The 26,456-nt window shown below is 44.9% G+C and overlaps 1 protein-coding gene and 1 long non-coding RNA gene across 10 annotated transcripts in view; both read left to right on the top strand.

The window, feature by feature from the left end:
* Positions 1-14,349, top strand: part of heph (polypyrimidine tract-binding protein 1 heph) — a 157,308-nt gene extending 142,959 nt beyond the window's left edge. For all 9 annotated transcript variants that reach the window (XM_050167797.3, XM_050167803.3, XM_050167801.3 and 6 more), the window contains 5 exons: positions 6,223-6,315; positions 7,659-7,875; positions 8,269-8,346; positions 9,493-9,556; positions 10,662-14,349. In XM_050167797.3, the coding sequence (XP_050023754.1) occupies positions 6,223-6,315; positions 7,659-7,875; positions 8,269-8,346; positions 9,493-9,556; positions 10,662-10,730 (521 nt within the window). In that variant the 3' untranslated portion in view covers positions 10,731-14,349. The remainder of the gene's footprint in view (positions 1-6,222; positions 6,316-7,658; positions 7,876-8,268; positions 8,347-9,492; positions 9,557-10,661) is intronic.
* Positions 14,350-20,265: 5,916 nt separating this feature from the next.
* On the top strand, positions 20,266-23,601 carry LOC129381580 (uncharacterized). The gene is made up of 2 exons (XR_008609757.1): positions 20,266-21,015; positions 23,392-23,601. It is a non-coding gene; the product is annotated as an uncharacterized lncRNA (long non-coding RNA).
* The last annotated feature ends 2,855 nt before the right edge of the window (positions 23,602-26,456 follow it).

Here is a 26,456-nt window from a genome sequence, read left to right as displayed (position 1 = left end):
AGCATTCTGTTTTAGCGGCATAACGGGACGGAACGCGAACTGAGCCGGAGGTCGCTGTTTTGATTTCCGACCGTGGTGGCTTCACTCTGAAAAAAGTGCAGTGCACAGTGCAAAGCACTGTACGCTAGTAATTATGCACTCAGTGCTTTGCAGATGCATTAAAGAACGCCAAGGGGTCAAAACTAATCCGTATAGCTCTGTTAACACGTCCCCCGTGGCCTTGTTGAACAGCTATGGCAAGTTAAAACCCAAGATTGATAAAAAAAGATGAAATGAGAAGTATGGCACCTGCTGTGGTGCTTCGTGACGCGTTGTTCTGATTTGAGTGTACCAGAACAATCTCCTATTGCATCACGCCGATCGAAAGTGAACAGTACAGCATTAGCAGGCCCATGTCGCTGTGCGAAAGCGTCGCGCCAGCATATCGGAGCCACAAGGTGCAGCAGCCTAGTTCAGTGCCTCATCGCAAGATGTCGTCACCGCATCTGTCCGCTGCTCCGTCTCGATATTCCACTGAAGCAGCGAATGCTAGAACATGCTAGAACTCTCTGGTGTCTGTGCTGGACTGACTTCACACACACTTGCACGCACACACATGTGCCTGCGGCTGGTTTGCATAGGTTTTGTTCTGGGTTGTGACCATTTTCTTTATCTCACGAGTTGCCTATTTTGTCTTGTAATGTTCCTTATCCTTTTTTTTTTCTTTACTGCAAGTTAAAGGGGCCCTGCAACGCTTTAAGGCCACCATTCTTTCTTTGCCCTATACCTTTTTGCATGTCAAAGAACTAAGAGCAAGAGAAATAATGACAATAATGCACACATAGTCAAATTATGAGTCGCAGAAACTTCAAATTCTAAGCAAAATGACAGCTACCCCTGACTCAAATTTTTTTTAAGGCCCTGGGTGCCACATTTCACTCTCCCATGACATAGAATCGCAACGCCCAATAGGTGCAGGGCACTGAAGTTGCATAGCAGAATTCGGCATGCCATGGCTGGCAAGTTTGCTTGGCTTGACCGCTGCGTTACTGTGGCCTCCTAGATCAAACTGTGCACGGTCTAATCTAGTTAGCCATGGCATCGCTTTGGTTACAGCAGCTGCCACGAGGTGGACGTTGGCGCATCATGTGCTTGGCACGTTGATGGCGTTGTTCTCGTGGCTGCAACACCCTGCGCGTGAGTTAAAGCGGCCGTTAAACGTAACACCGTAGTTATTTAGCATGGATCACGATATCGTGGGAATGATAAATTGCATAACCAGTGGTTGTAGTGCGGCGTAGCGTCGTCACATCCTTCACACGGAGCGCACGTAATCCCGGCATCCGGGTGGTGCTGTCGGTGCCCCACCCTACAGGTTTTCTAGAGAGCGTTGCAGGCCCCTTTGGCTGTCTCATTTTCCAGACTTGCTCTCAGTGTGTGTGTGTGTGCTCTCCTGTGTGTGCTGTCACCTGACTTGTGTTACATTCTCTGCTACTGGTTGCAGACGGAAGGTCTTCTCTCCTTTCTACTGTTTCATGCAATTGCATCTTTGTTTACTTTATCTGCAGGTGGCATGTTTGTTAGTGCAGACAGGCTCCCCCAACCCCCCCTTTTTTTGCCAGTAGCTTTTTGTACACAAATCTTAGCCAGCCACAAACACAGCTGTCTGCTAAAGCCTTTGTGTTCATTGTAAAGAGTAGGGGCAGGAGCAATAGTTCCTCTAGTGCCTTATGGACCATTACAAAAAAAAGCTGGCCCTAGTATGAGCATCTTGTAATAAACATTTTGTGATGACACGCAGCACAACCAAGAGGACTGCAAGTTTAACTGCCAATTCAGAAACATGTTACTTATTCAAGGCAACATGAACATGTAGTCTTTATGATTGGGGTAGCCTATCATAAGGGCTGTTGCCAGATGATAGTGATGTGGAAGTTATACCAACATTGCCTTGATGTGGAGACCAACTGTGTATGCATTGCCTTTATCATGTATCACTCGTAAGCAGGCAAGTAAATTCATGACTCAGTAAAGAATTAGGCTTCTAGAGCACTCCACATTGCCAACACCGGTTCAGCGCTAAACAATGCAGAAAATCTTAATTTCTTTTGCAGCTCTCAGTCACTTGTTTTTCAAGGCATAACAGCATCGAAATAAACGGGCATTTGCAATAATGGCGAAACATTGCCAATACATTTTTGTCAGCATGAGATGAGGCTATACAAAGGCTGACATCATCATATAGTTCTTTTTGCAACAGTGGAAAGCAAGGAGGGAAGGGGAAAGATTGTAGTGGGGTAGCCTGGACGCTGCCACCATGTTAACACAATTTTGTGGCTGTCTTAACTGGTGGTAGCTGCCACATTAGTCGGCACTATAAGATGCCCAGGTGTGCAGGCTTTCTTGCAGTAACATATCACAGTAGGGCATCATGTGCAACACAGGGCTAAAACTGTCGAAATTAAAAATTAAGCTGCATGCACCGATTCCTGAGCTCCCTTGCCACTGTCTGTGGACAGTGCCCTTTCTTAAGTGTTACTCATTTGTACCGAATTAAAAAAAAATAATAATAAAAAGAAAGAGTGAAAAAAGATTTTAAAAAAGGGCACACAGTGCTTATTGCATTTGGCATAGCGTGCAGCAATGTTACTAACAGCTGTGAGGTCTGTACCCACTCAAGTGAAAAGTAGTCGAGGCAAAACTTAGTGAGGTTACTTCACTGCAGAACAGGCTCAACAACTGACTGCACGAGGCAGATGGTGCTGACAGCCTACAGCAGACATCTTCATACCCGTTTCCAGCTTTGGTGGTTTTCTGACCTCCATCAGAGCCTGCAACAATGTCTGAGCCACCTTTGCAGTTCTATACTTTGCATTATCTGTTTACTGAAATCCCTCCCCAACACTTTTTTTTTGTGTGTGTTTTTTTTTTTGTGATAGGAAAAGTGGCTGTCACCATGTACCACGCAGTTAATGAAGTAAGATGCACAGTAAATACTATTTTCTAATTTTCAGGGCTGTCCAGTAGTGTCTGTGGCAATTCGCAGTGTACAGGGTCTGATTACACAACTCGTGGTCACTGCTTCTTTTCTTTTTTTTTCTGCAATATTCTGCTGAAGAACCGCACACAGTTGAACCTCGTTATAACGGAGTCGAGTCTGACAAGAAAATATCTTCATTATATCCGATCTTAGTTTTCAGTGTGTATTCGCTGCCCGCTGATATTGGAGTCACTATATTTACTTACTTCGTTATATGGGATAATTCATTATATTCATGTTCGTTATATTGAGGTTTGACTGTAGTTGTAATGCCTCATATTTTTCTGTCTGCAAAGACATGTTGCTTACAATGCTCTTTTCAGCTGCTCATTTCGTTTTCCCTTGCACTTTCCACTAACCAATTGCTGCAAGCTCTAGAAAATGCTGGCGAAATGGCACATTTACAAACAGGTGGAATCGTTAGTGACCCAGGGTGGTATCCTCAAGTGCTCACTTGTGCATATTATCAAGTGCTCACTTGAGTCGCCGAACGTGTTTGTAGCATACGCAAGGTACATAGTCGAAGGCATTTCTGGCACTGTTCAAAGATGGCGAACTCTGCACAGAACCAGAAACACTGTTATTCGCATACATACGCTGATGCATCCAGTGCAGAGTTGTGCAAAATCTTGCAGTAGTGATTGCCTGAGAATAACCACCCCTGGCTGGAAAGAATTGGTGACGGTTTTCCTTCACCACCAGCTACTGTCATTGTAAATCCACTACTGGACCACGTATAGAAAAAAGTTGCACACACTTTAAAAGCGCCGTATTCTAGCAGCAGTAGAAGCAGAATTTCTCTAGCTAGCAATGAGAACCAGTCATAGTTAATTGAATTTCTAAGCATTTTAACAACATTGCAATGATGCTAGGGAAAATCTTGTCTGAGAACTGGTTCCCTGACTTGCAAAGCAAGCTTTTATTGCACTTATGGTACCAATCTTTGACTGCCTTTTCAGTAAGCGGGGATGAGATGTTAGCCTCCTGAGAAGCTGTGATGTAGATCAAAAATTTGTATGCAAAATTTACATAAAGGAAAATGTAATACGAAATGTAATTTTATGAAAGAAAGGGAAGACTTCTTTTCTCAAAGTTTGTTGAACTGTTGCTGTTGTATATTAGAAAATTGTGTACCTTCAATCTCGAAATGTGTGCAGTACTGCTAGGTGATCAGCTCTGAGCAGTTTGCTCGGTAACAACCTCATGTTTCTGATGTCTTGCATGGACCATTGCGGCTCTCACTTGGGACAAGTGTGTGTTCGGCCACAATAATTGGTGATTGTGAGACTGTCTGGTATTACAGTATCGCATGAGTGTACCTCCGTCCACCACGATAGTCAAAACATCGTGAACATATGTTCTTCATATGCTACGTAGCATATATTGCACTCTCCTCACATATCGTAAATTTGTCGGCAGGGCCTGTGACACCATGAACTTTACATCGGGCAAGTGTGAACACCTATGAGTGCTGTATGAAAAAGTTCGGCTGATGACATAGCTGACGCCTGCTTCGTTTGCTCTTCCAGTCACTCTTTGGGTGCTAGGTTAAAAGAATGCCATTATGGTGGTGTAACCATTTTGCCATTATGGACGACGAAACGAGCTATGGAAAGAAGAATGATGGGTGTAACGCTAAGGGATAAGAAAAGAGCACATTGGGTGAGGGAACAAACGCGAGTTAATGACATCTTAGTTGAAATCAAGAGAACGAAATGGGCATGGGCAGGACATGTAATGAGGAGGGAAGATAACCGATGGTCATTAAGGGTTATGGACTGGATTCCAGGGAAGGGAAGCGTAGCAGGGGGCGGCAGAAAGTTAGGTGGGCGGATGAGATTAAGAAGTTTGCAGGGACGACATGGCCACAATTAGTACATGACCGGGGTAGTTGGAGAAGTATGGGAGAGGCCTTTGCCCTGCAGTGTGCGTAACCAGGCTGCTGCTGATGATGATGATGGTGGGGGTGGTGGTGCAAGTGTAAGGCACTCAAGCTTTGTATTTTTGTTGGTTCTCCGCGCACTCGACTGACTAAGTCCCAGTGGTGCAGCATGTTACTGTGGGATAAAGTAAGTTACTGTGAAGTTTCTCACTTTCAACATACGGTTCTCTGAACATGTCAGCAGTGCTGGTTAGACCAATTTTGAAACAACTGGAGTGCCAGTTAGTTTTGGCCTTGGCCAGCTTTAGTGGGAAGAGCATGTTTATTCTCTTGGTGTGCTATCTTAGCCGGCTACCCTGTGCACTTCATTCTCACTCAAAAGCTTGGGCGCGAGGTGTGACGGAAGTGTGACGGAAGTGCTGGAAACGCGTCCATAGCTTGTCCCACGTGTAGCTGCGGTGTGTTGTGTAATGCTTCTAGGGCTGTGCTCCTGTAATTCGCACACACTCCTGCTGCTCAAACTGACCAAGGAGTACCTTGTGTCGTTGGCTGCAGTAAGATTGAACATAAGGTATCCTGTGAGCTTTCGCTCAGATCAGGTTCATCGTTATTGTGATGTCCAGCAATTTGTGACAGTTACTGACAGACTGGAGAACTTGAACAACAGCATGTATTTCAGTCGCAAGCTATTAGAGAAAAAAAAAAAGTGTCACGTAAGCCTTTGAATTGCAGGTGAATCACTATGTTGGTTATGTTTGCAGCATTAGTTAGTTTTGGTACAAGTGGAGATAGAGAACAATATTCCTGTACATATTTGCTCTTGTAAGTACATCTCTGCTACATGGGGGTTGTAATTGGTGCCAATAATTGCACACAACAATGTTCAAATCGTTAATAAAGCAATCCAGCACCATTATTGGCAGAAAGTGAAGTATGGTACTACAACAATGCACTGTGGTGCAGTTGTGTACCTGAAGTTAAAACTTCCATGTAGCCTGCACTGTGACTTCATACCCGAGTTCTCGGTGCAAGTTGTGTGGGCAAGAGTATTGTGAAACTCCACAGGCATTATAAATGCATTATAAGTTTTGGTGCCACCTTTGTACCTTTTGTTACACCGCCTTCGGCCGCTTCTGTTCCTGGTGTCGTAGTAAGCGACAGTTCCTGGCGCTTGCAGCGTGTGTATTTTTGGTGCTTTCGTTGTAAACATGCAGAGATGCATAAGGGCTGTGTAGCACTGCAATTTTCAGTGGTTGCTTGACAACGCGTGCCTGCCAATATTTTTTTTTTCTCCTCCCCTTTTCTTCGAACCTTTGAATAGGCGTGTATGGCGACGTGATCAGGGTGAAGATCCTCTTCAACAAGAAGGATAGTGCCCTCATTCAGATGGCTGAGCCTCAGCAAGCACAATTGGGTGAGAACCTTTTTAACTTTTTTTCCCTCACGTCCAGTGCTTTATTATCTCGTTGCCACTGTGGTCTCTGGTTTGGCGCATGTACCGTTGGCATAAATTGTAACGTGTACCGTAACAAATGCCTGTTGCGTGTAATTACTGTCAGCGACTGATTTTTCGGACACGCCTGATAATTCGGACGCCTTCGTGGAACCGCCACATACCTCGTAGTCATTAATCGAAGCCACTGCCACCACCGTCACAGCCTCGAACCGGCGCTCTCGCAAGCCAATTCACTGGCAGCCGCCACCGTGGCAACGCTAGGCCTATCTCTAGAACAGTAAGCCGTTGGTCTAGTTGGTTTCACATTATATAGGCCTAGCTGCTTCAGACGTTCACTGCCAAGCTTCTCGCTGTTAGGTGCCGTGACTTTCATTGAAAGAATTTGCGGCTGTCAGCAATGGCGCCAACTCCACCCTTGTAATCCTCACCGATGTCTTCGAAGTGCAGAATTGGGCAAAACGTTGCATATGTAGATTGCTGAAAGTCAGCTTCGCCGCTGTACAGTAGTGCTACGTGGTCAAGCAGGTGCAGTGTATTGCGGTGAAGCATAGCATATCTCGGTGGGAATGGGCAAATGTCATGGGACAGGGTATGTATTCCTTAATTATACACACATATAATTAATGCCATGCGTATGTTTTAAGGTCTGAATTAAGCCACTGTTACTAACGTGGTCAGTTTCACCTAAACGGGAAACAAAATAACGCATTGGAGTATCCTTGGAATAGCTTGCATTTAAATTTATGCTGATAGTGCCTTCATGTAATTATTTCCTGAGTAGAGGTAAACCACCTCATAATCTCATATCTAGAAAGAGAATGATAAAGTATGTGGCTCTATGGTAGTTAAACACGTTCAGGCTAACAGAATGCAATTTTTTCTCTGTTTTTGCCAATATGCAATGTCTGCATAATTTTGGCTTCAAGCTTAGTGTGAGCCTTATGCCATCTTTGGAAACTGGATAAGTAGAGGCGTGAGATCATGCTAGCGAGTTATTACTTGAGAAAGGTGTCGCATTTCATTTTTCCATGACAGTGCATCTGCTTACATATAAAAGGTGTAGCAGTAATTCCATTATGGAAATTAAGTGCCGGCCAAAGCTTTGATTTTGTGGAATGCGAAAGAATCCCGCTACCTTTACCTGCTGCCGCGAACGCACTGTAGGCACATTTTTTAGCAGAGTTTGGATTGGTTTTATGTGGTGCGACAATCACTCTTAACTAAATGATTTGTCAGACACGTCTTGGCTGCGACCTGAGACTCTTCCTTACCTGCGACACGCTTTTCTCTCTGGCGGGCAGCCATGAGCCACCTGGACAAGCTCAAGGTGTACGGGAAGCCCATCCGGGTGACGCCGTCCAAGCACCACATAGTGCAGCTGCCCAAGGACGGGCAGCCAGACGCTGGCCTCACCAAGGACTACATCAACTCTCCCCTACACCGTTTCAAGAAGCCTGGCTCCAAAAACTACCAGAACATCTACCCACCCTCGGCCACCCTCCACCTCTCCAACATCCCGTAAGCCGGTCTCGCTGATTCACTTGAATGTGGGACACAAAGCTTGTTACGCCACCTGCATCAGTTCTGTGGTGCGCCTTCTTGTCTGTGCTGAGCGAATCTGTAGCTCTATTACGTTTTGAAGTAGTCTCAAGTCTGGCAAGTCAGTTCTGCTGAAGCTTGCGAGGTGGAGAAAAGTTCATGAAAGGAAAAGGTGTAGCTTCCTTTGCAGCTCCGTGCTACGGTGAAGTAGATGACAGCTTTCCCTTTTACAATCTCAAGTTTGTTTATATACAGCCACCGTGTTATGTTTTATTGATGGCTTTTGTGAGTCCAGGACCAGCATATAGCGGGGCCTAATTAGTGTGCTGATATCGTGGGCTGCCATCTCCCCTCCCTCATTTTGCTGTGCAGGCCAACAGTGTCTGAAGAGCAGATCCGGGAGGCATTCACGCAAACCGGCGGCACAGTGGTGGCATTCAAGTTCTTCCCGTAAGTTGTCTCCACCCCCTCTTGTTGCTTCTTTCTCTCCCACTTCTTCTTGCAGGCTGGATTATCCTGATAGAACTGCTGTGACACTGGCAGTTGCCAGTGTCACAGCATGGGTTCTTATTTGTGGGTTCTTATTTGTGGGTTCTTATATCTTGTGGGTTCTTATTTAATTTTTTTTTTTAATCTGGGATGTTGTATTTAATGACATCCACGGGTGCACTCAGGCTTAAGGAGAAGGTGCTTGACCAATGTCTGACTACTGTGTAGCATGTTATAGGTGGGCAATGCATACAACGTATTTAGCTACCATGTAAGGGTTGTTCTCTTCTTGGCTAGATGCATCTTGAGTTAACCTCAGTGGGCTTCTCAATTGCAGCGTTTAAGATCACTTTCACCCTCTACGATTCAGAAATACTAGCTCCTTTTCGTTCTTTACTTTTTTTCCTTTTCTCCTTCCCATTTTTGTAATGTTGCATCTCTCATGCCGTCCTGAATGTTAGCTCTTTGTTTTTAACGCGGTAGAATTAAGGGCCCCATGTCTCAAGAAATTTGGTGTCGGCGTCCAGCGCCGACCGTCTTGTGGGCGAAAAATCATTCAGAGCCACGCATACCGAACCACACAGGCCCTCCACGGGGTGCAGAGGGTTTACTAAGCTAATTGAAATTCTCAAAGTAAAATGCATGAGAAAAATTTTAAAGTACTGCTTACACACAAGTTGTGCAGACATGATGGCATTGGATTGTATTTGGAATGTCGAAGGAAACATAACTCTGTTAACCGGGAACTCAAACACAAACCCCTTTTCCATCGTGTTTACCATTCATAGAGCGGTGCGCCCTGCTCGGTTCCTTGCAACACCACCATCCAGATGGCGCTTGCGCCGGCGCATTCGTGGCCCTCGCAAGACACCGCCATGTTTCTACCAGAAAGCTTGCCTTCGTGCATAGCGTGAGAAGCAGTCGGGGATCCTTAAATGCAATCACATTCCACTGTTCAAAGGGAAGCTTAAGCGTATTCAAAATTTTTGCTGCGCGTTATTGCTAACAAATATCCTACTGCAGTTTCTTTGGGGATCACGGTTCAGCTTGTTTTATTGCACTATTAGAGGTATGCTTGAAATAGGGCTGTTTGATTTTTTTTTCCAGGAAAGACAGAAAGATGGCACTTATCCAGATGGCCTCTGTCGAAGAAGCTGTCACGGCACTCATCGTAAGTTTGACTTCACTGTTTTTAGTATCGTGACCAGCATAGAATTGCATATCCTATTATGTTGATATTTGGTGTGTTGCTGTTCTGTAATGTTCTTGCATCTTATACGTTGCATTTGGATGCGGCAGTCATGTAACTGCAGCAGTGCAGAGGGAAATTTGCTCTCGCACGTTGCAACAAGCTAGGTGCTGCATAAGCATCAGTAGAAAACGTGCACGGAGCAGTGGCAAAGCACCCGAGAAAGTATGCAACAGTTAAGACCTGGTAGGAAGCTTGCACACTGGGCCAAATGTGCCGGCACAGGGCTACAGCACAATGCGTTGGCAGGCTAGTTGGTGCGAATCCATGAATACTTTGTTTAGCGCAAAAAACAACAGACACAAGAAAGCGCCTTGTCCTGTCGTCTTTCTTGTGTCTGTTGTTTTTTGCGCTAAACAAAGTATTCATGGATGCACAGGGCTACATTTGGGCTTTCTTTCCGAAGGGGGGGGGGGGGGGGGGGGCTGCAAGGGTTGTTTTTCATAATGCGTTGCAGCTGTATTGCATAATTTCCACTTCAGTCAACTTCACTGCAGTAGAGCCGTGTTACGTAGTGAAGCATATTGAAGAGTGTAAAGTGGCCACTGTCACGGGACATTGTACATGTCCCGTAATTACATGCATGCTTGTGCCATCTCTGGTCACAGTATGAGTGCCGAGACTTCTAATAACTGTACTGGCAGTCTATGAATCTGTTTCTAATGCAGCTACGATGATTTGCACCCTTCCTCACTGTTACATTTTCCCAGCTCTCACATTTTTCTTTTTCGTGCGGTCCCTTGAAAAACCTTTCACCATGGTTCTACTGTAAATTGAAATCCACGACATCATACTGACGCATTAGCACTAGGCTTTCAGCACGAAATTGTAAAAAAATAGAACCTTTGGATTGAAAGGGAAAAAACAGAATGAACCTATTACTGCCAAAATAGTATAAAGAATAGTTTATCTGTCTAAACAGATTTTGTTTCTCTTTTGTATTGCTTGAGCGGGATTGAGCACTGTACTTGGCTGTTCTGCAATGTTTGTGCATTGCACATTTCTCACTTGCCTCTCGTCCTTTCAGAAAATGCACAACTACCAGCTGAGCGATTCCAATCACCTGCGGGTCTCCTTCTCCAAGTCGACAATCTGAGCTGGCCCCGCCCAAGCCCCTCCTCCTTTGGCGCCTCTCGGAGCTTACACGACCGGTGAAAGAGGGTGGACGGGTCTGGTGACGGAAGAGGCCGAGACTGCTAAGAAGCAGCAACAGCAAAGTGGGACCCAAAAAAAAGAAGAAGAAAAACGTGCGACAGAAGGCACAGCAAACATTGCCATGGCAAAGTGGAGCAAGGCATCGTCCCGTTTCAAAAAGGACCACAGTGCAAGCGCGCCGTGCCGCCAGGCACGCATCTGTTGTGACGTCCTCGTGCAGGATGTCAAAACGCGGCAGGGTTAATCTGCGCAGGGAGGGGGTCAAATTTTACGTTTCAACTTTTTCTTTTTTGTCTTTTCGATTTGAGAAGTGGTGGCTGCACCTCATCTGTATGTAAAAAAAAAAAGGCTGAGCCTGACTTTTGCAAACGAAGTGTTTTGCGTGTGCCGAAGACGAGGCATTTTTCGTGCCGTGTGGAACGGTGCTGCACCTCTACTACCTTTAGTTTAGCCCCACTTTTTTTTTTTTTTTTAGCTCTTATTGAGACAAGTGTGCATCGTTATTAAGCGTAGTCTGCGGCGGGTCTGCAGACTGCCCCCCCCCCCCCCGCCCCCCTTTTTTTTCCTTTGTTTTCCTGCGTTTGGATCGAAATCACAAGCAGCAACATGAGTAACGAGTCCTCTCGGCATCCATCCTCCCTACACCCCTTTTCATTGCCTTTCTCAACATGTTGAGAGGTCGTCTAGAAAACCATGCACCTAAATATCAGCCTGGCTGAGTTTCTTATTCCTGCTCCACTTGGTGGTTTTGAGTTGTGGTTATTATTATTATTATTATCATCTTTTTTTTTTTTTGGCTCCATGCCAGTGTTGGCGAATGTTACAGTTACGACGCTTGTGTGCAGAAGGAGTGTGCAGTTCACCGAGTTGTTGGTCAGTGCGTGCAGTGTGCAAGACGAATATCTCTGGGAGGTCATCACTTGCAAGTTGAGCCTTGTTTTGGTTTGACGCCTTGGAAAGGAATAAGAGGTTCTGCTTCTGCTGGTGGGACAATGGAAATGTGAAACGCCTGTCAGTGTCTGTGTCTCGTGTTGCCTGCACTGTTCTTTCATTTCCGAGGTTGTAAACAGAACGCGGATATTTTTATTTGGCCCCCCATGCAGATCATTGTCCCTTTTTGTGGCCAGCCAAGTGTGTGTCGAGTTTGGAGAAGGCTTTTACCAAAACGGACGGGCAGTACCGACCTGTGGATGGCTCTTCCATCATACAGCCTTGTCTTTTCACCACAGTAGACTGGTGTATTAGCAGCAGCGGACACATAAGTGGTTGCACACCTGTTGATGGAACTGGGCTAATTAAAGGAGACGCATGTCTCTTGAATGTCTCTCCTGGACTGACTTGCACACTGCACGCACGTGGCACTCAGATGCTTAGCCTGTGTTCTGCCCGTTGTCTGAGTCTCCAGTGCTGTAGAGGGGTTTGGGGGCGGGGGGGGAGCTTCTTAGCATCAACTGTTCTGGGTTGTAAACCTGCTGTCGCTCATGGGCTTTTTCGAAACCCGAGGGCTCTAGCTGGGTCTAGACTGTGGTGTATAGCTTTAAGCTGTAATGCAAACATCGGATAGTGCAGAGAGCCAAGCTCTTGGCAAGCACCTATTTTTATACCATGCCTTTGTTCTTCCTACGAGAAACACTGCTGTGAGCAGTGTGGTGGCAAGATGTCCCCTTCGGGAAGTTTTGCCAACAGCAAGAGCTCGTCTCCCCCCACCCCCTCGTTTTGTTTGCCATCGCCCACCTCAGCAGCACTGAAAACAGGGGACCAATGTTAGCCCAACATTGGCTTATGCTGGCTCGCTGGCACGAAATGCACTGGCTTCTTCAATATTGGAATTGCAGTGGCAGCCTCACTTGTGGCGCTACTCGAGCACTGGTGTTGGTGTCATGTGCAAACCGGCGATGTGTGCTCCTGACACACTTTTTTTTTTTCCTTCCCTAAAACGGGACATTTCCACCTCCCTGCCTTCTCATTTACCCTACCCATTAAATGCACTGTTTTTAGTTAAACACCTTTATTTTCATTCTTATTTCTGTGTAGCGCAGGGAAAAAGCCGTTGCTGTTGCCGTGTGGTCTTTGCCATGTCGCCGAGCTTTGTCACTGTTTACTACATTATCTTAGCACATCATTCTCTCTCTAGTGTATTATTAATGTTTAGCCTAGATAAGGGACCTGCAAATGCCTTGCCATCGTCCTGGTTCGCTTGGTTTCCTTATTACTCTGTATCTACCGAGTTCTTTATTTTTTATGTTTTCCTACATTGTGCGGTTTCACAGTGTGTGTACGCGAAGAGCTTGGTTGCAGGTTTGCTAGCCTCTTGCTTTATCTGTAACTGGTACATAGTCTGTGGTTTATTGGGTCTTTCTTTCTTTCTTTTTCTTTTTTTTTTTCCCCTGTCTTGTGCCTTTGATATGTTGCACCTTTTCATTGCCACTAGGCTTGGAACTTTGGGTGCCTCCCAACTATTTCCTGTTCAGTATTTTGATACTTTTGTTTCCCCTGCTGTAAACGCTGTGGCTTAACTTTTTCCTTTGCCTGGGGACCAACCCATAGGTCGCATGGCTTTTCACTTTCGCCTGTGCTTTCTGTTCTTTTTTTTTTTTTCTTCTATGTAATAAAGCTCCACTCCTCCATGCTCGCCCTGTTTTTCTTGCACCCCGAAACCCTCTGTATACCACACACATTTCAGCCTAGTTGTAAGTGTTTGCGCAAGCTCTGCTGCCCATTCTCCCCGTCATTTTTCAGGTGCTACAGTGCTTCTGTGGCCCAGCTGTATCATCCAGTCCAACGTATTGGCGTTAATCGAACATTAAGAGCCTTATGAGGGGCATAGGCTTTGAAAACCTAAATAGAAAGGCTTTGTGCGTAGCTTTGGGTCAGCGAATCAAGTAAGTTAAGGTGCAGGGGACAATTACTGGTTCTGTTGCGTTGAATAACCAGTACCATTATGTTGGCCGTTCTCGTTGCCTTGGAAGAAAGCCTGCCGCATTTTGTCTGGCCTGTTCTTTCAGTTCAAAGCACGCAAGAGCAACGGCTTTGTCACTCCAAATGCCAGGAGTTTTCTAGCATTCCAAGTTTTTCTGTTTTAGCCCCGCTGTGTTTTTTTTTTCTTGTTGTTTTTTTCTCTACCACTTTTTGGGAGGTTTGGATTTGGTTCCTCCTTATAGGTTGATGCCCACCCAGCGCATATTCTTGTGAACATCCCTTTCATATGTAGCTTGCTTACTGAAGTGTTTACACAATTTTTTGTCCCCTCTTTCCTTATCTGTATTTTATTTTTTAGTGTCTTTGGTGGTTGTGTTAATATAATAATCTGCCTCTCTTACTGTTTCACACTACAACACTCTCCCCCTCCCTCAAGCCACTGTGGCCCAGGCAGATCTGACTTGAACAAAATAACATCCCCTCCCACACATCACCTTTTTTTTTATATTGTATCATTTTGTTTTTGTCCATTCAGCATCATGCTCTCTTGTTGGAGAGCACTGGGAGGATTCATGTGTTTATTTTTATAGAAGTGAAAAAGCGAGTATTTTGGTGAATAAACATGTTGATTTCTTCTTTTACGAGGTACAGCAAAATCTTCCTATTCTTTTTGAAAAGCCTGCACTTTGCTTTTATTTAATCCCCCCTTGGAGTTTCAGGAACTGCTATAACTGTGCGAGCATCGTTGCACATTGAAATTTTTTTCATAGACGAAGAAAGCTTTGCCGAGTCATTTCTGAGCCACCCATGTGTATTGCTGGGCCCCGCAGAAGTTCGCTGGGTGTTCCAGGACATTCTGCTAAACGAAAATTAATGCGCCGCCTGTGCCCAGTCAGTAACTGGCCTCGGGCTCTCATGGGTACGCGCATTTATACAACCCATTGTTGACCGTACTAGTCTGTTGCAGGCATCATTTGGCTTTCTGCAGAACATGTTCCGAGCATACATATGTTCCTCAAAGCATACAGTCTTCACCAATGTCTCTGATTGAAACGACTCTGTGCTCACTGCAGACAGACGCAGTGAAAGGGTTTAGCGAAATTGATGGTTCTGCGTTGTAAAAACTTGCTGTACACGTTGTGGGGCATAGCATACCTCTTGGTAGTTGATGTGCGACATCAGTGTGCGACATCGTAGCCTTTCCACATGAAGCTTGCATTCACTGAGGAATGCCGAGGTATAATGCAGCACTTCGTGTCACTTTCTTGATGTGCGCGCTTTCTTTTGTTGTCTTTAACTTTTGAGAATTCTGTGGAAACATCTTTTTGTACCAATTGCTAGTTTCTTCAAAGGGACAGCCATAAAAGGAGCAGTCCTAGACATCGACAGATTCACAGCCTTTTTATGCAGTTAAACCAGTTTAAACACATCGCGCTTAATGTGATATTACTTGCTGTGAGCGGCCGTCACAATTCCGGAAGCACTGATTTCTGTTCTGCGAGACGATGCCGTTTGCTTATTTCTGACCGATATATTCGTGCAACTACTATACTGCCACGGGGTTCACAGAAGCTTATTGGTTCAAGGGAAAGGGATGCAGGTCCCATTAGCCTAGATCGTTGGGCTTGTTGGTATCGAAGCATGGGAAACCTTGCCGCCCATGGGACGGGGACACTGAAAGTGACCTTTAGAGACCTTGGTGCACACAGTCTGTCCATTCTCTGTTCTTGTGTTCCGTGTGCGGTAAGTGCTTCCCATGTAAGCCCACTGTGGGGATGTAATGCTGCAAAGTCTATTTGAAATTTGTTCCGGCAAGTTTTTCTGCATAGCACCTCATTGCCGTGGCAGCAGTCGTGCAGATATATGATTTGAAGGAAAGTTGTTAATTATGTGTCTGTTTCAAGACACACGGTCTCGCTCAGAGGAGTGTTGAAAGAGGCGGTGGCACATTAGCACTGCGGGTAGTAGGAGCAGTCTTGACGCATTCGTTAATGTTACTGCTGTTGTTGGGAGTCGAGATTTATACTGCTCTGCAGCTGCTGCTGTGGAAGTTGGGGACAGAAATGTTGTTTGGGACTTTGGGTAATGTAGGGAGCAGACAATGTAAAATGGCTGTTGTGGCACTGGGTTAGCTTTTTTTTTTTATTTGCCGATCCAAACTTTGTCTTGTCAAAGATATGTTTCTTTGATGAGGCACTGCAGAAAATTTTGTGTGCAAGAGCATAGGGTACGTAATTGTCATGCTTCTGGAGAAACTCAAGTTACAGGTCTCGTACGTGCCGAGTGCTTCTCTTTTCAACCTCTCCAGCATAGTCGTAGTTCTCGTTCATTACAGAGTAGTCAAATCGTTTTAGTTGATTATGGGAACTAGCAAGAACCAGCACAGCGTACTTGTGCTGAGTGACACTTGGTGCCTCGTCGCCACGGCAGCAGTTAACGAGCATGACACGAGCTTGTGACAAGCGCACATCAAGACGTGTGATATACAGTAGTTTAGTAAAAGCCACGAACAAGGTCGTTATATAATTCCAAAGAAGTCCCCTTCCTGATGACGCTTTCATCTATTTCGTGCACTTGTACAGAGAAAGTTTTGGCCATTCCGTTAACACGAGTTGTATGTGTACTTCGCCTTTCAAGAAAATTTCCTCTCTCTACAGAAGCCATTACACAGGGTTACTTAGTGCTGTTTTTGCTCTGGATGCCTCTCTTGCACGGAACAATCGTGTGTGTCGGTGCCGCGTGGACAAACAAGCCAAGATGCAAAAGGAAAGGCAGCACTTGTGCAACCGGAAGCATGGTAAAATGGCTGTTTGTTCACCAAAGCAGGCAGTGGGGGACATTCCTGACTAGTTGGAACATCTTGTGCGTCGGTTTTGAGTGTTCCAGCAGCTGCGCTGTTCAATATGTGGTAATGTCTGTGGTTGAGAGCTCCGTGCATCGCAGTTTAGCTGTGCCTCTTGAAGTTGTTCCTTCATTGGTACCCAAAATTCTTGACCCATATGCAACATCCGTCAGGCCCCTCTCCTACTCCCCCTCCCCCTGTTAAATTTGGCGCATGGTCCTGTAAGCAGGTAGTTGTTTCTCTGGATGTTCTATGCGGTGTGTCTGGGTGAATGTTTTGCACTACATATCATGGCACGCGAGAAACGAACAACTCCCTAGACCTATGTCCTGGCCCACATTCACATGGCCCAGTGCCATCAGTGGACACTGTTATACACTCACTTATATCACGAACTATACCATATACACCTGGGCGCAAGACGCACATCTATTTTCTATCCACGGTTTTCGTAGTATCTATAGGCCTGAGACAAGTAAAACTTGTGAACTTTGATCATCATAGCGTAGCTTTCCACAGATTCTTGCATAGCTTGATTGTGAAGTGAATGTCAGTTTTCCTTCTCCCAAGGACCGCTGTAACTCCTCTCTGTTCGAGATGTTTTTGGGGTTTCAGCCAGTCGGCAACTAGAGGGTATTTTGCTCCAACTTATCTTTGAGGACAGCTGTTATTGGTTTATGCCTGATCCTTGTGGAATCATAGATATACTTCTATTAGCTACTCTATGGCCTTTCCTGCCTTCAATTGTGTAATGTTCCATCACTGCACATAACTGAACGAACTGTAGAAGTTTGGATTCTGGAGTCACAGTTGCTCCACAGTGCAGTCCTAGCGACCCTTGACTGAACATTGCTCGTTTTAAGCTCACTCTACTGCATATTCCGAATCGCAGTGAGCTCATTTTTACCTTGCCTGTCATGATCAGGTGGTGCTTCGGTGGGAATTCAAGAAAGGGGGCGCTCTTGTGGCCCGACTCTTTGTGAACAAGCAAATGAGTGTTGGAAGGTTTGTACCTCGTGCTGGCTACGCTTTGCAGCTGTGTTGATAACTCTACAAAAAAGAAAATGCAGTCATCAGGGCATTTGCGCACAGCTCTGAATGAAGCTGGGTCAACAATGCAGGAATGTTGGCGAACACTTGTTTCAAATGCCATTGAAACATATTTTTAAGCCACAGGTCTAGAGACTACAGAATTAGCGCACCGCCGTTAGAAGTATGGGGTTGTGTATCACTGCGGGGGTAAGACCGAGCCCTCCCAGTTTCTTTCCAGGACCGTGGTTCTCTGTCGGCGTTTACGTGAAAAATCAAAGTATGCGCAGAGCCCTTAGTATACGCTGCTGCCTTGGAGAGATTTTTCTCATATTGCTCGCCTTCTGCTAAGTCTCTCTTGCCGTTTTTTTTTCTTCGCATACTTTCCCTTGTAAAAAAAAACTGTGCCTCTTTCAAAGGCTGCCAAACGGCATTTCTTGTGCAAATCTTGCTGTGCTGTGTTCTTTTTCCCCTCTTTTCTCTTTTTTTTTTTTTTTCATTTCGAACGATGCTTTCTGGGGATCTTGTTCTATCTTGGAACTGTCTGGCCCGCCAAGCAACGCAAAACTGGGCTCTCCCTTTTGGTGCAAGACCACTTTCTGGCAGCGAATGTTCCATAACGACATTTCGGCCAGTTCAGTGCGCTTTTTGACAAACCTGTCGGGGTTTTCCCGAGCCCTTTAAAAACCGCATTAGCCAACAATTGCGGAACGAGGACGTGTTTTCCAAAAGTGATTTCTTATGCTATCTTTTTGTGAACAAGCTCGTGCACACTTCAGACGTTAAGCGACACGTAGTATGCTGTAACCTTGTGGTTGCTTAAGCACTACATTGGAGGGTGCAAAAGGTTATATGGGCTGTCTGTTGGCAGAAATTAGCTTTCGTTTTGTGTATCTATGAGGAAAGGTAAAAATTTCCCCCCTGCCATAAATAATGCAGAAATAAAGTTGCTGGCTGAAGGCGACACTATTGCCCAAGTTTCGCGTTGCTCGTACTGGCGCACATTTTTTTTTCTTGCACCTTTCTAACTATACTGTTTTTCTTTTTTTTTTTTCTCCACTGCGTTCTTCCTGCGCCATTTGCAAACTACATTTGTCTTGTGCGTTTCGCTACTTCTACTATACTATTACTGCGTCTACTATTACTGAGGTGTTAAACGAGTCTGTATGTGTACATATATACATCTTTCCTGCACTGTATTGCTCCTTTTTTGCTATGTATCTGTCCTTTATTCTGTGGTGGGTTTCATTAAACGACAAAAGTCTTGTATTCTCGGAACTCTTCCATCTCCCTCTGTCTTTTTTCTTTTCCTCTCATACGCTTTGTGCACAACCGGGGTCGAACTTTTCACCCCGAAACTGTTGCTGGCTCGCTCGCGCAGGGATGGGGGGCCTTTTCAAGGGGCGGCACCTCATACAGGTCTGCAGTTGTCAGAGGTTGCATGTGCATACAGCTGCATACAGTGCTCTGCGATTGAAACGCGATGCTCGGACCGCTGGTCTACGTGATGCACAGTTGAGTGCGAAAAGTTGGACTGACGTTTCCGCTAAATTTCGTTTTTCTTGGCTTAAGCACAAAGGCTGAAATCAAGCGTACTGCCCACGTGCGCCTACTTGACCAGCGCCATGCTTTTATGCAGTTTCACTTTGCAGAGCTGTGCTAGATTTCTTTTTTGTATATATGTCGCGGTGTCTAGGCTTTTGCACTCGACTGACTTTACGTAGATAGTGGTAGGACATTGTCTTTCCGTAAAAAGACCGAACTTATTGAGCATTTTCCGGCAAATAGGTTGCCATTTCAAATCGGTAGTTCTAGCGCGGCCAGGGAATATACCACTGTTTATAAGAGTGTCAAGTTGAGTGATACGAATCGTGTTTTCAGTTCATTGATTGCTTACACTGCCTTTTTCTTTCTCTTCTTACGGTAAAGGGCTAGCTGTAGTTGAAGTGGATGCACACTTGTGTGGCAACATCGGGGATAGAATTTAGCACACTTGATTTGACTGATGTTTACAGTGTGCGAACAGAAATCTTTTGATTTGTTGTTGTTGCCTCAAAACGTGGCTCATACCCACAAGTGGGATTGGCCACACTGGATGGATTGAAATGCACACTTAACATACTAAAAGGGGCAAAGGTGAGCGTTTAGAACCAATCATATGGCAATTAACTGGTAACACAGATTTTTTAGAGTGCGTATACAACTAAGTAAGAATACAATTAAACTGAAAAGCTTAATGAGGATAATAAAAATAAAATGTCTCATAGTCTGTACCCTAGCAGCCTAAACTTCCGGATGCTTCAGTGAACTTCTGCAGAGCACTAATCATCGAGCCATGGCTTGTGCCCAAGTGACTGGCACCGAAATAAACTGTTTGGTGTTGCAAGTGCTAAACCCACTTTACTAGTTGTAAATATGAGGAACATTCTGCGGAGGGAGGTGAAGCGGCGACTAGAAAAATTGTCTGTCGTTTCTGGTTCGTTACAGAAAGAGCAGAGGTTAGTTGGGGATAAGCAAGATCTGTGAAGGTAAAAATTTAGGCGGGGAACTCTACAGCAGAAGCTTCCCAGCGTTGCCTCGCATTGATGTGAAAGGCATTCGCTCACGTTTCACCGAAATTTTACATGTCGAAAATCGTCTGCGGAAAGTATGGATGATTCTTGCAAGTCAACAATACAATGCGTTCGAATCTAGCTCCCGTTATAAAAATGGAATCGGGAAGAACATTTACGATCGGGCTATTTAGCGATGACGATGCGAGGTAGCCAGCCGATTCATTTAAAAAGAATCCGCTATGTTTGGGGACCAAAACAAAGCTGACTTTCTACAAATTATGTGGGACAAGAGTCGAAAATATATTCGACAGGTGTAACCGGTTGTTAGAAGTTAGATGTGAACAAGCCGAAAGCGCGTCAGTGACAAGGAATTCCAAGGAATATAGGAGTGTACTCGGCGAGAGAGTGAACAAAAGACCAGTTAAGCTGATTTGGAGAGATGCCAACACCAGGCTTCTCTAAATTTTGCGTTGCGTCCGTTGAAATCAAGTGAGACGGAAGTTGATTGCGATGATCTTGAAGGAGACCAAGTATGTGCCCAGGAAGAAGTTTTGCACGTTTTGAAAAAAAATATGTCAAAAATCGGTCTTACCTTGAACGAATAGGATTTTGGAGAAATTGGGTTCGGTAGATGAACTTAGCTTTAATAACAGCCACTGAACAAAAACGGCTTGTGGCTGTCGGTAACGCCGCCGACCTGTCATGAAAAGTAATTAGGGAGAATTTATGAAAAAGGGCTTGAAATTATGTTTATTTCCATATTATACACAAGTAACAAACACTTGTCGAACCAAAGGCTATAGTTGAAGGTCCAATAAATAAATATAATGGAAATCCTAGCACAGCAAGGAATAAAGAGCAGTAGTAGTTGTATATACAAGGTGGGGGAATACGGCATAGGCACTAGGAATAGCAGGGGAGAGTTATTAGTAGAGTTTGCGGAACAGAATAATATGCGGATAATGAATACCTTCTTCCGCAAGCGGGATAACCGAAAGTGGACGTGGAGGAGCCCGAACGGCGAGACTAGAAATGAAATCGACTTTATACTCTGCGCGAGCCCTGGCATCATACAAGATGTGGACGTGCTCGGCAAGGTGCGCTGCAGTGACCACAGGATGGTAAGAACTCGAATTAGCCTAGACCTGAGGAGGGAACGGAAGAAACTGGTACATAAGAAGCCGATCAATGAGTTAGCGGTAAGAGGGAAAATAGAGGAATTCCAGATCAAACTACAGAACAGGTATTCGGCTTTAACTCAGGAAGAGGACCTTAGTGTTGAAGCAATGAACGACAATCTTGTGGGCATCATTAAGAAGTGTGCAATGGAAGTCGGTGGTAACTCGGTTAGGCAGGATACCAGTAAACTATCGCAGGAGACGAAAGATCTGATCAAGAAACGCCAATGTATGAAAGCCTCTAACCCTACAGCTAGAATAGAACTGGCAGAACTTTCGAAGTTAATCAACAAGCGTAAGACAGCTGACATAAGGAAGTATAATATGGATAGAATTGAACATGCTCTCAGGAACGGCGGAAGCCTAAAAACAGTGAAGAAGAAACTAGGAATTGGCAAGAATCAGATGTATGCGTTAAGAGACAAAGCCGGCAATATCATTACTAATATGGATGAGATAGTTCAAGTGGCTGAGGAGTTCTATAGAGATTTATATAGCGCCAGTGGCACCCACGACGATAATGGAAGAGAAAGTAGTCTAGAGGAATTCGAAGTCCCAAAGGTAACGCCGGAAGAAGTAAAGAAAGCCTTGGGAGATATGCAAAGGGGGAAGGCAGCTGGGGAGGATCAGGTAACAGCAGATTTGTTGAAGGATGGTGGGCAGATTGTTCTAGAGAAACTGGCCACCCTGTATACGCAATGCCTCATGACGTCGAGCGTACCGGAATCTTGGAAGAACGCTAACATAATCCTAATCCATAAGAAAGGGGACGCCAAAAACTTGAAAAATTATAGACCGATCAGCTTACTGTCCGTTGCCTACAAAATATTTACTAAGGTAATCGCAAATAGAATCAGGAACACCTTAGACTTCTGTCAAGCAAAGGACCAGGCAGGATTCCGTAAAGGCTACTCAACAATAGATCATATTCACACTATCAATCAGGTTATAGAGAAATGTGCGGAATATAACCAACCCCTATATATAGCTTTCATTGATTACGAGAAAGCGTTTGATTCTGTCGAAACCTCAGCAGTCATGGAGGCATTACGGAATCGGGGTGTAGACGAACCATATGTAAAAATACTGAATGATATCTATAGCGGCTCCACAGCCACCGTAGTCCTCCATAAAGAAAGCAACAAAATCCCAATAAAGAAAGGCGTCAGGCAGGGAGATACGATCTCTCCGATGCTATTCACAGCGTGTTTACAGGAGGTATTCAGAGACCTGGATTGGGAAGAATTGGGGATAAAAATTAATGGAGAATACCTTAGTAACTTGCGATTCGCTGATGATATTGCCTTGCTTAGTAACTCAGGGGACCAATTGCAATGCATGCTCACTGACCTGGAGAGGCAAAGCAGAAGAGTGGGTCTCAAAATTAATCTGCAGAAAACTAAAGTAATGTTTAACAGTCTCGGAAGAGAACAGCAATTTACAATAGGCAGCGAGGCACTGGAAGTCGTAAGGGAATACATCTACTTAGGGCAGGTAGTGACGGCGGATCCGGATCATGAGACGGAAATAATCAGAAGAATAAGAATGGGCTGGGGTGTGTTTGGCAGGCATTCTCAGATCATGAACAGCAGGTTGCCATTATCCCTCAAGAGAAAAGTGTATAATTGCTGTGTCTTACCAGTACTCACCTACGGGGCGGAAACCTGGAGGCTTACGAAAAGGGTTCTACTCAAATTGAGGACGACGCAACGAGCTATGGAAAGAAGAATGATAGGTGTAACGTTAAGGGATAAGAAAAGAGCAGATTGGGTGAGGGAACAAACGCGAGTTAATGACATCTTAGTTGAAATCAAGAAAAAGAAATGGGCATGGGCAGGACATGTAATGAGGAGGGATGATAACCGATGGTCATTAAGGGTTACGGACTGGATCCCAAGGGAAGGGAAGCGTAGCAGGGGGCGGCAGAAAGTTAGGTGGGCTGATGAGATTAAGAAGTTTGCAGGGACAGCATGGCCGCAATTAGTACATGACCGGGGTTGTTGGAGAAGTATGGGAGAGGCCTTTGCCCTGCAGTGGGCGTAACCAGGCTGATGATGATGATGATGATGATGATACAAGGTTGTTGATAACTTCACAAATGGGAGAGGGATGTGTCGTAAACTTCAGGAAGGTCAGGATGGTAAGTTGCTTAAATCTGGATCCCAGGCTCCAGATAAAGCACATTGTTAGCCACTAAACTTTGCAGCCCAAGGCAGAGGCGTAGCGCATGCCTTTCCAGTACTATTAAAGGTCCTAGCTTCTGTGCTGCACATCCTGGAAAAAGAAAAAGGACAGCCATATTCGAGGATGAGGTCGACGTGCAGTTCATAAATCGTCGGCAAAGTAGCTCGACACATCCCTGTGTTTTTGTTACTGAGCTGGTGCAACGATGTGCTTGCACGTTCTCCTTTACTAACATTCGATTCGATCTTGCTGCCAGTTAGCTTACCATCACAAGTTATCCCCAAGTACTTCAAAGCTGCAACTTGCAGTATCGGCTCATTTTGATAATGATGAGAAACAAAAAGCAGGGTTAGACAATTTAAACGCAAGTAACAAGAGTTTCTTGACGTTAAGCAAAAAAGACAAGTCTAACCAGCCAGGAGCGACTCGAGTTCAGACAAATACGATTGCAAAAGTTGGTATAACGTATTCATATCTCGTGATGAGAAAAATGCAACGTTGTCTGCATAGAGGTTACACATCCTGATGAACTTGTGGTGAAAGAACTGAACCCTGTGGTATGCTTCTCTTCTGTTTATATGTACCTGATGTCACCCCAACCTTGAAAAAAAAGAAAATTGTCTACCCGACAGGAACTCTTGTATCCAGGCCACTGAATAGCCTGGAACAGCACAGCTTGTTAATCTAGAAATTAAAATTCCATGCTCGACACTGTCGTACACTTTCACAATATCTAAAGTTACCAATGTTGATACACATCCCGATAGTCCTGAGAGTCGAATGCGACTTTCTAAATCAACATGAGCTGACCATATGGATCATTGAGGCCTAAATCCTTGGTATACCCCGAGAAGTGAATTCATTGGGGCGGACATGGATTACTTTTCCTACAATTTTGACTAGATTTGATGCACGGGCAATTGGCCAAATGTTGTCCAAGACATATCCGAGGTTTTGATTTTACAGTGATGCTGTTAAGGGCTACTTTCCCCACTTTTGTGTCCGCGAATAGAAAAAGAATCCTGAAGGTAGTGCAATGCCGCACTGACCCTCGCCAGGCGTTAAGCAGTCCCCTTACGTTGGCCGGTCCCGAATATAGTGCAATGCCAGGCCGACCCGCGGTGGAGATGCAGTTCGCCATTAAGGGGCCCACTGACACAGCTTCGCTGGTCATCCTTCACAGAGTGGACGGCCACTGAGTTTTTAGAGTAGAACTTCTACAAACTCAGATGTTGATGTTTTAGACCTCCTAGGTCTGGGACACTGCGAAGCGGGCTTCAAGCCCTTTGGCGATCTCGTTTACTTAATTCGCCACTTTGAGGGATAGCAGCGACTTTTCAACAAAGATAAATGTGCATATTTTTGTTCGTCTTTAGCTATCCCCAGAGTTCTTTTAAACACAGTTGCACAGAATTTATAGTCCAATTCTTCGGTGAATGGTTGTGTTAGAGACTTTTCCACGCTGCGTTTATTCGCTTATAATCCAATGTGCAAGCTTCATTCCACCGAGATGAGTTTGACGGCAAGCTCACAGACAACCGCAAACTCAGCGGGCTGAATAGCAGAATTTAAAAGCGATACCACACACAGAGTTAGCTCTCCGTTGTTCATAAGTGGCCAACGCTGATAAGCCTGAATTTATAGCAGGTTTATAAGTTTTATTATTAATGAGCCGTCTTTGCCATACATTAGGAGCCTAACGTGAAAGCACAATTTCAAGATTAATGGATAAGTGATCTCTAATTCCATTGTCAAGGGTGTCCCAAGACGAAATAGGCACGAGCAGAAGAGAAAGTCGGACCTAATGCAGAATAGAATCGCCCATGTAGAGAAGTAATTCAACCTGAATTATGACATTGAAGGTTTTTGTCATGCGTCCAACTCCACAATCTCTTTCCAAAAACGTCCGCTTGGAGTCCCCAAGAAGTATGATGATAATTAAAAGCTGCCAGGAGCATGGCATTTGAACAGTTTCGGCACAGAGTCCAGGTGATCAGTGCAATCGACTCCGTTCAGGAAATGCGTATTAACCGCTGTAAGTGCAGCCAGGCAGTAAAAAAAAAAATCTAATCCTAAAATTTCGCAGTCTGAACACATATGTTCAGCAGTGACAGTTACGTTATGATACATTTTTGAAGAGACTAATGCAAGCAGCCCGCTGCCTTTTCTTTGGCGATCTAAACGAAATGTTTGAAAATTATTGATAGTAAATCTTTGATTTGACGAAAGCCATAATTCTTGAATAACATATGGAATTAGTTTGTGTACAAAATAAAGAAGGTCAACGTAACCGGAGGATATAGAGCATTTACTGAAGCTGTGATGATCCTGAAATGGATGACTCCACAGCAGAACGCAACACGTCCTGCCCGTGGTGATCACTTCTCACTGCTCTTTTTTTCCTTTTTTTTTTTTTTTTGGCATAGTTTTACGAAAATCAGTGTGAGAAAGTGGGAAACTCTTACCTCTATTGCTGATGGTCCCAAGCCTCATTTGTCCAAATGAATGGCTAGGTCCCGCAGTACTGGTAGTGAAGAACACACATAGTTATCAAACACAACCTCTGCCTGACTTTTCAAAGCGTGATTCGTTTGAATGTTGCGCAGGAATGCTAGTTGAAGTGTGGGCTGCAGCAGCAGAGTCCGATTGGAGCAGGCAGTTGAAATTGGCAGTCAGCATCTCGGTTATACCTTCGGCAAAGGTGCTAAAAAGTCGTTCCTTAACTATTGGGATTGCTTTGTTGGTAGCTGCGGCTACTGCGGCCGAAACTGTGGCTTCTAGAGATGTGGACTGACGGGATGCAGCGGCTGCGTGACTGACTTAACGCTCTTTAATTGCTGCTATCGCTTCCGCTCGGGAACAACGACGTTTCTCCGCAATCTCAAGCAGGTAGTATCCGTATCCGTATCCGTATCAGTATCCGCGGGGCAGGTAGTATCCGTAGCACTATGAGAGCCATC

This window comes from Dermacentor andersoni, chromosome 11 (genome assembly GCF_023375885.2).
Source record: "Dermacentor andersoni chromosome 11, qqDerAnde1_hic_scaffold, whole genome shotgun sequence".
Taxonomy (NCBI): Eukaryota; Metazoa; Arthropoda; class Arachnida; order Ixodida; family Ixodidae; genus Dermacentor; species Dermacentor andersoni.
The sequence above is the reverse complement of the archived record's forward strand: the minus strand, read 5'-3'. Positions and strand labels throughout refer to the sequence as shown.